Genomic DNA, 15215 nt, shown 5'->3' on the forward strand with positions numbered 1-15215 from the left:
AATGACAATCAATGAGTAGCCACGTAATTATTACATAAGTAGAGATGAGACCAGACTCGAAAACTCAAGCCAAACAGAGTGAATAGCTAAAGCTCGACTCGAACAGTCGAGTTCATGATACTCGACAGGACGAGACTTGGCGATCTTTTTCTTGTAACTCGATACACATTTGACATGTGGAATGAGCATAAAATCACATACCATTATTTTGCAAACACTTAACACTGTATTCTCATAATTACACTTTCCCAGTTTTATTAAAGTACAGTTAATTTTACATAATTATATTTACCGAAAAATGTAAAACATTTATGCTACTATTTACGTTTCAGAACACTGTAAAAGACACAATTTTGAAATGGCCTGCTGTACGTCATATATTTGTAACCTAGCAATCAAACTACAAAAATAAAATTTTGTCTGAAATTTACATTTTTGCTTTTACCTAGTACAGTGGCAATCAATAATATCACTGCTCGGGACAAAAAAAGTGTTGCACCATTTATCTTCATATCTTTGGCACTGGTTAAAACGGTGGAGGGCTTTATTTCTGTCTAAAAAAAAGATAATATCGCTTTTTACCCATTGATTAATGGCCTCTCCCCCCCCCCCCCCCCCCCCCCGCCCCCCAAATAAATTTTTGACATGACGTTTGAAAAGCCTAAGTAATGCCGTTTTTAAAGTCAGGACATTTGGTTTCCAACCAAAAAAAAAGGCAGAAGAAAAGAAAACTAATACTAAGTTAATTTTCTGTTTGTTTACATTTTTGGTTTCGGTAAGGTAATAGTTTATTCTCATTATTTTTGGCAAGCCTTTTTAATGGCATTAAAAAAAGTACTTAAAGACATAGATAATTTTTTAGGGGAAGAAATCAATCATTTTTTAGGGGAAAAATATAAAACATTTTTAAAAAGTATATTTTTGAGTATGTACTAATGTTGCTAGAGTATGCTGCAAAGCGCAGTTTTTAAAACCGGACTGACTTCTTAAAAGAAACTAGACAGTCGGAACATAATTCTTATGGAAAACATTTTGTCCACAAAAATTCCAAAATTCCATTTTTTTTATTCGTCCTGACATGTCTTTGGCATTTTAATACAAGTAGTTTACAATTTTAAGGACTGGTTAGGTTAGGTACATTAATCCTAGCATTACAGTGTGTTAATTAGGAACTACAAATTTAAAAGGATACCTATTTTAACATGAACAACTATCCCTACTGTTTTATAGTATGTATTTTTAATGTAGCTTATCCAAGCTAACAAACTATTCAAACAATTAACAGTATTTTTAATGTAGCTGACCTTGCAAATCTCACTTTCGATACTATTTTAAAGTATTTTTAATGTAGCTAACCTAACTCATTTGATCATTTGCACCATTTGTAATGTAGCAAACTTAAAACCTAACCAAACCACTCAAAATGGTGAACTACTGATAAACTACTTTATGTATCAAACCACACTTTTAGAAAACAATAATTTGTAAACATGTCAGGAAATAAAAAAAATTTAAAAAAGGATTTTTTTCCCATAGAAAAGATGCTACCCTTTAGAATAACTAGCTATGATACTGTAAGGTTCAAATCATTTAAAACAAGTAAAACATTGTTAAAGTTACAATCAATATTTTTTCATTATTCAATAAGCCAAACCACACAATTTCCCTCGACTTCAAAGGACTTCACAGCTACTGAGTTTTCCAGACTCCAGTGGGAATAAAATACTCAATTTTAAAGTATTCATATATAGGTATAATTTATAGTTATTTTTTACTTATTTTCTCAACACAGATGACTAACTTGTTGAAGGCATACATAAACTTTAATATAATGTTAATGGTACATTAACATAAACACAAGGAACATAAAATTATTCTCTAAAATTTCTGCAGTTACTAGAACTTGGCTAGAATTTTAATGACTCGACTCGACCAATCATTATGCCATACAAATACGTACTCAATATTGAATGTCACAAAATATAAGTAAAAATTTATAGACCTAATGCTATCACTAATTACTCAATATTTTTGCCCGTGAACATTATAAAAGTCTAAAAGTATATTCAGCAACACCAAAAAATTTTTCTTGGAGTAAGAATTCAGATGTTGAAGACAATGATTTTGTTTTAAGAAAACATGTTTCTAAGTCAATACAAAAAATTCCCAATAATTTATTAATTTATAAGAATATGATTACAGCTCAACATGATTTATTTTTTCAGTTGGGCTTTTTCGTCTCATCGACAAGTTCAATAGAGATAGTAAAACACAACACGAATCAGGAATATTGGGAAATAGACCGACAATAGCCTACATTATAAAAATATCCTAGCGTTTGCCTGTAAATATTTCCAGAAACCATGGAAAACTAAAATCAGGATAGCTGGGCCATGGTTCTAACTTGGGTCCTCTAGATTCAAATATGTGAATGCAAGACTTAGCACCAAAGCAGAATGATTCAAAAGGCTAAATTATAAAAAAAAACTATACTTTTAGCATTTATTAATACAGTGAAGCCAACTAATGAATTCATATAAAAATTTAATACATAGTCTGACACAAAAACCAAATTGTCTTCAAAACCTTAAGTAATTTTTTACTATGAATTACAGTTTCAGCATCATATTGACATTAACTTCATTTATAGCATGTACAGCAGCCTTCATTAATATATAGCACATTAGCACCTCTAGTCCTGAATCTCAATTATGACTATTTTCCTGGATAAGATCTAAAATAGTGTACTATTTTGTCATATAGAGTAACCCTGAGTCTCAATTAAGACTATTTTTCTGAATAAGATCTATACTAGTGTACTGTTTTGTCATATAGAACAGTAACACTCAACTCTTGAGTCTCAATTATGACTATTTTCCTGGATAAGATCTAAACTAATGTATTGTTTTGGCATATAGAACAGTAACAATTAACTAAAACAACCATTATTTCAAAAAATTTCAAAATAAGTTCATAAATCAATTTTATAAAAATAAACCATGGGCTATAAACATAAAATAATTAATAATAGCTGTAATAAGCCAGTGGGCCATAGTTAAGTGTTGTCACTGATAAGACAGACATAGAAAATATCAAGTCTTTAGTATCAAATATAAGTGAACACATCAGGCAGCATACCCCAAGCATAAATATTGATCCTGTCATTTACTGCATGCATATGCACACATTTTTTCTACACACCTAAATAAGAAAGAGTTGCTACCACAAATATATTTTGTATGTGTAATGAATTTCTCACTAAACAGCTATAATGCATGTAATAAATAGGGCATGGAAAACTGCATTAAAACAGTTTGGGGACCATCAACTTGAACAAGAAGAGGTGTAACATAAATATAAAACCTATAATTACAATGCTATGTTTTAATACACATCCAACAGTAAAAAAACCACAGCTTATATTCTTTGTTTTCCATGATATTTTGTGATTACGCTACTTGGCAAAAAGTAACACATATTTTGTCAAAGTCTTAACCAACACCAATTTTCAAGTTAAACAAATGCTTTAATATTTTATAAATTAATAACCTAGCTATTAATATGATTATTACAGTTAAAATATAAAATAGTGTGATGCTGTCTTAGAGAAAAAATCACATACTTCTCCTGTGTGATCCCAACAAGGCTCTGACCATCAACCTTCAGCAACTGGTCTCCAGCTTCTAGCTGGCCATCCTGAAGAGGAAGTCACATAACACATTAGCCAACCAACTATACATCAACACTTGCAAAACTTTCACACTATTATAAATGCATTAAAAATATTTATTTGAAAATATAAATAACCTGCGTATTTTAATAGCTATGAGAAAACAGGGCAGCATGGGATGCTCACTCCGTGACCTGTATAATATATTCTGTTTCGGTATACCTAAGTTTCCGCAACTGTCCTCAAACTATTTGTGTCGTGAATAGGCCTGCGTGTATATCAGTTTTTTTTTAGTTAGAATTGAATACGAATATCGAATACGAATAGTAAGAATGTGAAATAGAATCACACTAAAACATTTTTTCATGTCATGTAATAACTTCTGGAAAATTAAACAAATAATACTAAAGAGAAAGGTTGGTTAGGTTAAGTCAGCTACAATAATTATAAGAATTTTTTTTTAAATATTTAAAATATGATATACGTATATTTTATTTATTTTTTTTTTTATTATGCAGCTAACCTAACTTAACGTAACCAACCAACTTTTCATTTCAGTTCCTATTCACCTTATTTTCTACAACCTACTACTCTGCATATTGATCCAGAAAATTTTCGTGAACTGCAAAATACAGTGAAATCCATTGCATTCTATTTTACGAAAAACTTTAATTTTTTTTATGCTGTATTTCCAAATTGGTGATTGATTGATTTCATATTTACATATTTAAACCCTAGTTATTCACAAGTTTTCGCTGTTAACGGCCGCCAGGTAAATTGTATTTTAGTTCAGCAATATTATAAAAACAATTTTTGCTAATTTCACCTGGAATCTGAGACCATTATTATTTTTTTTTTATATTTTTCATTTTTAAGTAGCAGCATCTGCTTCATCAGAGATGTATACAGCAAGTAAGCTGCTACTGTATCACATGGTGTTAGATCAATTGCGACGATTGATTTGTAAGCCGTTGAAACTATGACAATTACTTCTTTTAATGTCCATCTCAATGGAATGTCCATGTTTTGTGATGTTGTAGTCAATGGTTGTTGATGTATGTTTATTTTTTCCCTACTTCTGGTGCGTGCAATGAAATGAATACAAATAATATTTTGTTTTCAAGTTTGAAAGGACAAATATGCCGTGTTTTAAATCGTCCACGCAATTTTTTCATTACTGTTTAGCGAGACAGTAGTAGAATAAAACTTTGAATACTTGAGCATGTTTAAAACGTCACTTATTGTTCATGTTTTTAATTATGAAGGTCCATGAAAACATCAAAAAAGGGTATTTATATTCCAGAAGTGACTTAACCTCAACAGTGATCGTTTATATAACAAAATCTCATGAGGTATGCTATGTCTAATATTCGTTAGGAAACAAATATTAGTTATTTTGAAGTGTAAGTATTCGAGGTTGAATCAAATAGAAGTAGTTTATTATTCGTATTCGAAAATTTGAATATTCGCACAAGCATAGTCGTGAAGGCTTTAAGGGAATATCCTTTAGTCTCTTACTGCCACACTCTTTATCACATGCAAATACAAAACTGTCTTTAATTGTTTCTTTTACTTAGCAGTTAAAAATTCAATACCTAAGATAAACATACCACAGAAGTAAATCTTATATACCTTACCATTGTGAACACAGAAGACGTAAACATAAAGTAAGGTGGGGCTGTGATGGAATGCTGACCATAAAGTGAACTGCCTCATTCTATACTTTGTAAATCTTTGCTCAGAGCTGGACTTTAGTAAACTGTTTTTGTTATGTCAGGAACAGACTAGAAACTGTTGTTTGTTATGCTAGTGAATTGTCTGCATGATCTAAGGCTGGCTTTGTTCTGGCATGAAGCTACCCACAAGGTGAGGGGAGGAGAGCGAGATTGGAATGGAAGCCTGGACGTACTAGGCACGGAGAGACACTCCCAGGGAGCGGTCAGACCAAGCGAGAAGACCCTATGTTCAGCATGGGCAGCATGCTTCTGCATGCTAAACATGGGCTTGTCACACACTGGACGTGACTGAGGATGGTGAACAGCTGCCATGGGAGTGAAAGTGGTGTAGAGAGAGAGAGTGATAGGCAGAACAAGCACTGAGTATGTAGCGTTGAGACATACACTGGGCGACACAAACGTAGAGCAAGGCAAGCGGCCTGTTCGACTGGATGGCAACTGGTAACACACGAGACTACTCTCAGACTGTAAGTAAAACATTCTCCGGCACATAATTCCCACATGTCATGATGAGTGTATCATTCTTCCTGGCAGACTGGAACTTGGGTGGTTTCCCTCTAGTAGAGAATGAAAACAACTCCATGTCACATCTAAGATTGTCAGTACTTTTTTCCTGCAGGAGGGGCGAAAAACGGTTTGCTACTTGTCGCCAGAGGACGAATGTGTAGTGGTCTCGTGGTAGCGTGGACTGGGTATGCCTGTTTCACTCAGTGTGGGGCAAAACATTTAGCCAACTGAGTGATAGAGATAACAAAAACCAGGCACATATTATTTTCTCGAGATGCACTGGTTTACTGGAATATACTAGACAAAACATTACTAAAAGTAACACTTATAGCGCAAATTAAATAAATGAAGTGCCCATAATTAGATAACCTCTTACTTAACATAAATTTAATACAGATAATTAATTATTATAGTTATACATTGTCAAAAAAAATTACAGCTGTAAAATTTCTGAATCCAAATAAAGCCTTTAAAGTTAACTATTACACTTCAAACATTAAATAAATGTCTAGCAAATGAGCTCTTCACAGTCGTTCTACACTCTAGTTAAATTTTCCTGCCATATAGTGTGGATTTTATTCAAGGTAATTTTAAATATCCATTCATGTCAAATCCTCAATATCAGAAACGGAAATCATTGGACATACATTCATCCATACATGTGTTTCAAACCCCTTTCCTTCTGTAACGCAGCGCTCTTAGCAAAGAAGCTTTGCTGTCCTGCGCCACCCGTGAGCGAGGGAAATAGATACACCATTTCTGCACAATTGACAGTTTTTGGTAACCAGTTAGTTGGCTCAGGCTCAGCACCCCCACATATATGGCTAGCTGGTGCTCATCTCAGCCTCTAACATCACTATGGGACCCAGCCACCTAGAGAACCTGTGAACCTAGATCTCCAGGATAGTACCAGAGTTCTGTCTCCTCTTACTGCGTCCGTTCGTCACTGGGATAGGGAATTCCTGTTGAGCTTGCTCCAAACATTGAAGGCAACCATTGCCACCATAAGTCCAACACCAGTCCAACCCTGGCCTTACTGCAAAGGAAACCTCAGCAGAGACCACTTACTTCATTGGATCAGCTCATGGCACTCTAAAATTTTCATGGCACTAGTAAGATTTCCAGACTGTAAGCCAGCTAGCCCATCATCTGGCAGAGGAGAATCACCTCAGAAGTACCCTGTTTAAGGATGCTGTTACCCACCTGAAGATGCCCAAGTAATGAAGAGGAACTGGCAAAGCCCTCTTCTGCTAATCTAACAGTACGAGGAGACAGAGGGTTGCCTTGAGTGGCAAAAAGCTGTACATGTTGCTATAGCCACCCTTTCCATGTGCTTGTTAGAGCTGACAACAGCTGCGACATGTCATGGGCCATTATATTCTCCCCTAAGAGTCAACCCCACACCTGTCTGGAATCACTCATTCTCAATCGAAAGGGAAGTCCAGTAAACTTGAGAAGGGGTGTTGAGGTCATGAGAAATAGTTGACTAAAACCTGTAATTATGTATGTAAAAAGTAAAAATAAATTATTAGATAAATAAATGTTTGGATTTACAATAGAAACTAGAATGTTTTAGAAGGATGTTGCATCATTCGTCACTCAGAGAAGGTTATGTGTTGCTGGACAGCTCACCAATTGTTATATTAAATATAGTACAAAGAATTTAACAGCCATTTAGTCCAAGCCAGGCCATACCTTTGACATTTTTTGACGTACTTTAACTAGAAATATTCGACCCACAGCAACCATGAGATTGCCCATTAAGAAACTGCCCCAAGGGTTGTATCCAGCTAAAATTTAACTAAGGGACATTATTTCCAATGATTTTCATCAAGATTATTTTTTATTTTTATCTTGTTTTTAAAGCTACTGGTTTGCGCAACTAAAACGATTGTTGGTGTTTTGTGAAAAGAACCTTCTGCAACAGTGCATAGACACGTATTTCGACAAATGTTTTTGGTGAAGAATTTTAAAGCGTTACCAAATGCTTTTATTTAAATGATTTATATCACTGTTAAATTGAAGTGAAAGAACTAACCACAAAATTGGAAATTTTTATCTCCTGTTTGCAGTGCTCGTATGTAAGATAGTTTGTACTGTAATCATTGTAGGTCATCTTTAGCTGGGCTTATCTGACTCCCAACACTTTATAACATTCAATAAAAATGTCCCAAGTTGATTAAATATTTTCCCAGTAAAAATAAAAAATTTCAAACCAATATTCAGGTTCAAACTAATTATTGAGGCACAAAAGACATTTTAAGTTGATACCATTCTATTCTGGCCAGCGAACAACAATTTTAAACTAAACATAAAGATTTCAAGTAAATGTTCATAATGATTTCCAAGCAAAATTAATCCAGCACTAGTGTAAGTATGACGGTTATTTTTATAACTAGCTGCAGCCACTACTCACCACATCAGCTGCACCTCCCTTCACCACCGACTTGATGTAGATTCCTAGCCGGTCCTGGCCAGCCCCCTACACAAGGAATTTAGTTCATATGAGCACTTCGATACTAAAATTACTAAAATGCAGTTTTCACCCAGTGTAGTTACAAAGAGAATGGTTAATTTTTAAATACTGCCAGCATTTTGGCCTGAACCTAATGATTCAAGCTCTATTATTTTTGCTTAGCGACATGCCAAAAACACTTTCAAGCTTAATGTCAGAGTTAACGTCTTAACAGAGTTTCACTGTAATTAGCATAAACCACTTACCTTGGCAGCCACAATGCTAAGTCCCATGCCATTGTTGGATTTATTGAGTGTGATGACCTGGATTTCTGGCTCAGGTTGCGCTGGGCGAAACCCACCCCCCGATCTATTACTCATAGCACTCGGACTTCTGGCCTGAAAATATTAAGCACAATTTTATTTTCATCCAATTTCAACATGCTCAAAACATAGTCAAATTATTTTTAGGAGATTGAGCAGCATGACTGTGTAACTATATATGTAACGTTGCTAGAGACCCAAGCTTAACAAACAGAAACCAAGTAGTATATGGGAACAGTTTTAGTTATGCACTAAATATGAAATGCAATTATACAGTATAGTTTAATGAACTGATGGGGACTGTGCACTTTGTATGATTACAATTACTTTAAGAATTAATAACTAGTTTAAAAGAATGAACAGCTAATGAAAATAAAATAGTGCATTCAATGGTGATTAAGTAAATTGATGTATAATCCTGAGATATTTATTTAGTGTGTGACAAAGAGCAAATGTTAAGTTACTCCAAGTTATTTCAGGCTGTAATCAGCAAACATGAGTTAGTACAAAGTAATTTACATTACTAATGGGTACACCAAAAATAAATCCATTAATGTCTGCACCTTTTCAAACTTGAGGATGCTGTCTACAAGCATTCTGTATTCTGTAGCACATGACAATGTGATGCAAGTCAGCCACCATACCAGATGCAATGAAACAGGATTTCCCTCCCCACACCACCAATGCAACACCAAGTTCAAACAACAGGCAACTTCTTTCACCTAAACCTTCCCTGCCAGCTCGCAAAGTTTTGCAGCGCAGTCAGACCTCTCATCCAGTTATGGTCACTTGTGATCCTCAAAGGAAATTAATGTCTCCAGGACATATGCGCATACTATGGCTGCTTTCGTTGATTGTGTTATGTATCTATTAGTAACAGTAACTTTTTATGAAACAACTAAGATAGACGTTCATACACATTCCTGCAAATTAATCCTATTCAACAACTTTGTTTTGTCACACAACTGTTTCTGAGACAAGCCTCAAAATGTTAATAATTTATCCTGTGGCCTTCCAGATAATATGTTTTTCTGGTGCGATGACCAAAACGTTTTGGCTTCCGTGCCGGATTTTTATTTTCCTGTGGTGAATATGATTGCATTTGCTCTTGTGAATCATTTGACCTGCAATGTAACAACAATGGCCAACATTTCTTTGTGTAATATTTTGACGTAACTACCGTATTTACCTGAATAAGCCACACTCTGGAATAAGCCACTCTTGCCAAAAAGCCTCGCACCACTAATATTCAGAATACTATAAGCCAAAATTAGCAGATGCAAATTTTCAAAATTATCAAATACAAATAGGAATAGTTCATTATTCAAATTTGATTCAACTTCAAATACTCAAAACTTTGAAATAACAAATATTAAATTTTGTACAAATATTTGACATAGCAAACCTTGTAAGTTTGTCATATAACAACATTTAAGTATGGCACCACTTTATTCAAAACATAAACTATTCTCAACATTCTAAACACATAAAAAATATACAATGTTACTTCACTACTGTCATGCAAAACAGTAGTGCAATCTTGTCAACGATAAGACATGTTACAGGAAAAAATTACCGGTACTAAAGTTAGAGCAGCGCTACTGTAGAAGCCATTTCATTTTTCACTAGCCTTTTCACATCACTCTTCAATGATGTATAAAACCAATCGAAAGGTATAAAGGAAATCTTTGAACATCCTAGTGTTTACATTAACTTTTTATGGACATGAATTTTTTATTATGCTGATGATCAGTACTGCAGAATAAAAAAAATATACATACATATGTATACAGTAAGATACATTCAATAAAATTCTTTACAAATAAATAGGACTTACCATGGCATTGTGATCCTGGTTCAGGTAAATGGTCCACAAGCCACTTGAAGTTGGCTGCACCGTCATGCGGCACAGTCCTGCTTGCTGTAATGGCAATAAGAATTCGGCCAAGCCTTGTGGGACCCCCCTCACCACATCACAACTGTAACCATCCTCTGGCAATAAGAACGGCAGCTTCAGTTCCGCCGCTTCTTCGAGGTGAATCTCTCGTCCGTCGGAGCGTGCCAGCTCATCTGCTACGTTCTCAGCTGCCTATTGCAAAAATACAATTAAAATGCTTTTAGTCTTGATGTCAGAATATCTGCTCCGGAAAACTATAACGTTATCACTGCTTTCCAGATGGTACCCCCGGGCAGGCATTTTATAAATGATTCTTTGTTTTAAGTAATGCACATATTCAGACAAAGTCATTATGTATTAAACAAAACAAAAAAAATTATAAATAACATTTTTTTTCATAATGATTATGTTTGGTAACCAAAGGACATTGACAGACCACCTAGGCTTTGAGACATCCACCGAGCATCAGGTGTCAAGGCAATCAAGAGGCACTACCGAAGTTGCATGGCTAGAACCAGGTGATTTGAGATTGATTTACATTTTCACCAAGAAAAACCTGTTGAATTAACATTTCATTATTGTTACAACACATTCCTTTTATTAAATATCACACTTATGGCATACTTCAATAGTTTTTATTTTTATTTCAAGGTCTTGTTTGGCACATCAGCCCTGTACTGAAGGAGAGGGTTGCAAAGGATAGAGACAGCATTTGCCAATCTATGGAATATGCTGCACTCGTTTTCATGCCAGTTGTGCGAACATGGCACAACCACAGAGTTTTTTTTTTACTGTTGAAGCACAAAATGTAACTGCAGTATACTATGCAGTGAGTTGATGCCATTTAGATTCATTTGCAGCACCCAAAGAGTGTCTCATGGTAAGATTTGTCAAACAGTCACCCATGTTGTTTACTAGCTCTCAAAAGATTACACGATTTTGAAATGCACCATTAAATATTTATGTATCCTAGAAGCTCTAGTTTCATAAATATATTCACACTTTCTTTACTTTACATGATTATTGTAAACTAGTATTATTGCAGTATTAAATAGGCCTACAATATTTCTGAATTTGATAGAAAAAAGTTTACATGACAATAATTGTTATAATAAAATCATATTCATAAAAATACAATATTGGAATTTGCTCAACATTTTACTGAAAAATGTTTTTTTCAAAGTTTTGACAGAGAAATCACTCATTTTATTTACAGAAGTTTTATTTACTATTTTCCATTGCTACAATTTATTATCTGATGAGCACAGCTTAGTAGTCCGCCTCACCATATTTATAATTATAATAGTACAGGTTGCTTCCCATCAGATGCACTGTAGTTTATTTGTAATATTTTTTTGAGAGGGATGCAGTTCATTTTAGCCTTTGATATGGCATTACATATTCATAAATCTATTACAAATTATTAAATATAATGTATTTTTAAAAAACACAGAATAGTGCCGCTGTATGAGTGCAAGTAAAAACTATGACTAAGCATGCATGTTTGTACATAGAGACATATGACAATACTACAGAAGATATAGTCCAGTAACCATATACATCAGACTTTGCATCAGATCCAGTAGTTCAGATTTTTTGCTAAGTTGTTTATGATGTTGGCCGAATGAATAATCCAAGTTTGTCGACATCAAGCACCAAATGCAACATTGCCAAAAATTTAAAAAAAGTCCACAAAACCAAAATTGTTCCTACCTTTCATTAGTTTTTGGCCATTTTAACTCTGAAGGACTAGTTTCAGATTATAACTATGCCAAGAAAATGAAAAAATAAAAAATAAAAATAAAAAAAATTTATTCAAAATTAAAAATACTTTGTTGTAATTCAGTCAGGTCCAGATTCACAAAAACCTCTCTGCCCAAAACCATCACAGCATAATGTTTCAATTTATTGTACACAGTATAAAAATAAGCTTACAGTATTAATAAACTAAATATTTATTAAAACTTCTTATAACTTCTAAATATAAATGATTAGACATAAAATAATATTGTTGAAAATATAAGAAAACAAAGAACGTTTATGGTATTTAAAAAATTTATTGAAATAAAATTTAACATTTTGAAAAAATAAAATAAAGTAAATAAAATAATTATCTAAATGTTAGTTTCTGGAATTTAATGTACATTTTTCCCTCATGGAAAAGCCCGGTTGAGTATCATCGGTTTCTCCACTGTAAACAAACACCTGGAGCCGGGTCGTCAATGTCTTCTTGTGAGATCTGTCCACAATTTATTCTCCAGCATCTCTATATCGGGCAAATCATTGCTTTGTTTGGCAAAACCAGTGGTAACTCTCATCAAGAGCTACTAAATTTGTGTTCTCAGATATACCCTCTTTTATTTTAAGAGCAAATTCATGATCAAATTTTTCAGCTGCTTTCAATATTCTTGAATTGGGAGACATCTTTTCCACAGTAATAACATTGTTTCTTTTCTCTGGCTTCTTCTTCCTTTGAGCCAAAAGGAATTCCTCAGTTATTTCATCTCCAGAGAAAACATTATTCTCTGAAACTGAACTCTTCAGAGACTGATCATGAGGCTTTTTATGGCTTCACACCTGTGTCTCCACGGCGAAAAGCTACTTGGATCAACTTCAGGTTGTTATGTCTCTTCTGACAAGCACTGTGCACATATATCTCATCCACACCTTTTAATAAACGTACATTTTCATGATTATTAAGAAAAGTCACTCGACGCAAGTAAGGTTTTTACCCTTATTACCTTCACTAACACTTCTTCACTTTTACTTAAACTCTCCTTGCATATAAAACACAAACTCATGCTGGGACCGGGATCCGACATTCAGTAGATTTTGAATTCAAAAGCACGGAAGACTACGGACAACTCGTGGGCCAGCCGGTCAGACGAGAACTGATGTGCTACAAAGGGGGAGGTCAGGTAGGGAGTATAAGCGGAAGGAGTGGTGGGGGTTAGGAAGTGACAGGGGCCAGTCACACAACCTGCAGCTGTCTAAAAAGGAACAATAAAGATGACGAGGTCCCTTCCAGGTAGATGCCTATTATAATGTAGTTCTACTACCTAAGAAAATAGGCCTAGAAGGTCTGGTACTAAACTAATTTTAAATCCTCCTCCATTTGCCTCTTCTTAACTACTTTATTCTGCATCCATCATATTCAAATTATCAAAATTCCCACAGAACAACAAAATACTGCTAAAAATGTCAAGAGTTAAAAAAAAAGATATAATTTGAAAATCTGTATTTCAGAAAATATTTGATCTACAGAAAAGGTTTTGATCCCAAATTGTAGCAAATTTAGTCATCTTCAAAAAAGCATATCATAGTTATAATCAAAAACTAGTCCTTCAGGGTTAAAATCACCAAAAACTGAAGAAAAGTAGAACATTTTGTGGGGTTTTTTTTTTGGAAATTTTTTTATTTTTGACAATGTTACGTTCGGCGCTCTAGGTCAAACTTGGATTATTCATTCGGCTAACATCATAAACAACTTAGAAAAAAGTTTGAACTACTAGATCTGTTGCAAGATGCCCGCCCCGCAAAGGTTACTGGACTAATATGTTTGTGAAATAAAATCAATTCAAAAGTTAATGAAAATTATTTATACAAATAATTTTAGGTAATATGCATTACCCTTTATTCTGAGACATAAAAACTCACCCTCACCACATTTTCAATAAGTTCCTGAGGTATTCTTGGTTCATCTGGGGCAGGCTGATACTTGGTAAGTAATGCTCGCAACTGCAAGGAGTTTAATTTGAAGCATGTTGAACTCAAGTTGGCAAGATCATCTGCATTGTATTTTGGAGCCTGAAAATAGTCAAATACATTTTCGGTTAGACCAAAGACAATCACAATTACGTTTGATTTCTAGTTTCAACATGCTTACAAAATTGTTATGTACTAAAGTACATGTTATAATATTAAACAACAAAGTCACGCCTAAAGATATGTAAGCGTTGTAACAAAAAAAACCATATCATTGTTAAAGAAGTACTTTATATACCCCAAAAATTAATAGCAAAAAAATTAATCTGTCATAAAATAACACACAGACATACCAAAAAAAAACAGCTGAAGCCAGGGAAATTGAGGTTATGATGTATGTCAACTATTTGTGGAAAAAATGGTAGAGCATCCTCAGATTTTGGTAAATTTATGCCAACTATTCAATTAAAGTCTTAAAGTATAAATTAAAGATCTGAAAATCATTTCCTTTGTTAATACTAGTGCACATAAAAAACTAAAAGTTTATGAAAAGCCAGCCTACTTTTATGTAGGTGTATCACTTTGCAAAAATGCTTCAAATAATGTACAATATACATGTACATATGTCCATTTATGCACAGTAGAACCTTAATTTCATACTTAACAAAGGAAAAACAAGAAATTAAATAAAAGTAGATAAAGTGTAAATGAGGGTATAGTTTAAATTACAAGAAACTGTGCATTGCAAAAGAAATAACACCCATGAAATTTGTTTTAACTGTTCTTATTAGAAGCAACAAATGAAAATGAATTATTATAAATTATAAATGAATTAAAAATGACTTTCAGTCAGGCATACTTCATCGGATAAAATCACTGTCTCACCCATACTGCATGCACAAGTTAGGCTGAACAGCTGCAA

The 15215-nt window shown here is 33.9% G+C and overlaps 1 protein-coding gene across 5 annotated transcripts in view; it reads right to left on the reverse strand.

Annotated features, from left to right (window-relative positions):
- LOC134529650 (afadin) overlaps positions 1-15215 on the reverse strand; it is a 178899-nt gene that overhangs the window by 77793 nt on the left and 85891 nt on the right. For 3 of the 5 annotated variants that reach the window (XM_063363968.1, XM_063363969.1, XM_063363967.1), the window contains exons 16-20: positions 14246-14395; positions 10529-10780; positions 8635-8766; positions 8330-8395; positions 3623-3696 (exon numbers count right to left, since the gene is read on the reverse strand). In XM_063363968.1, coding sequence (XP_063220038.1) covers positions 3623-3696; positions 8330-8395; positions 8635-8766; positions 10529-10780; positions 14246-14395 — 674 coding nt within the window. The remainder of the gene's footprint in view (positions 1-3622; positions 3697-8329; positions 8396-8634; positions 8767-10528; positions 10781-14245; positions 14396-15215) is intronic. The other 2 variants (XM_063363971.1, XM_063363970.1) reach the window with 1 other exon arrangement.

This window comes from Bacillus rossius, chromosome 2, assembly GCF_032445375.1.
Source record: "Bacillus rossius redtenbacheri isolate Brsri chromosome 2, Brsri_v3, whole genome shotgun sequence".
NCBI classification, from domain to species: Eukaryota; Metazoa; Arthropoda; class Insecta; order Phasmatodea; family Bacillidae; genus Bacillus; species Bacillus rossius.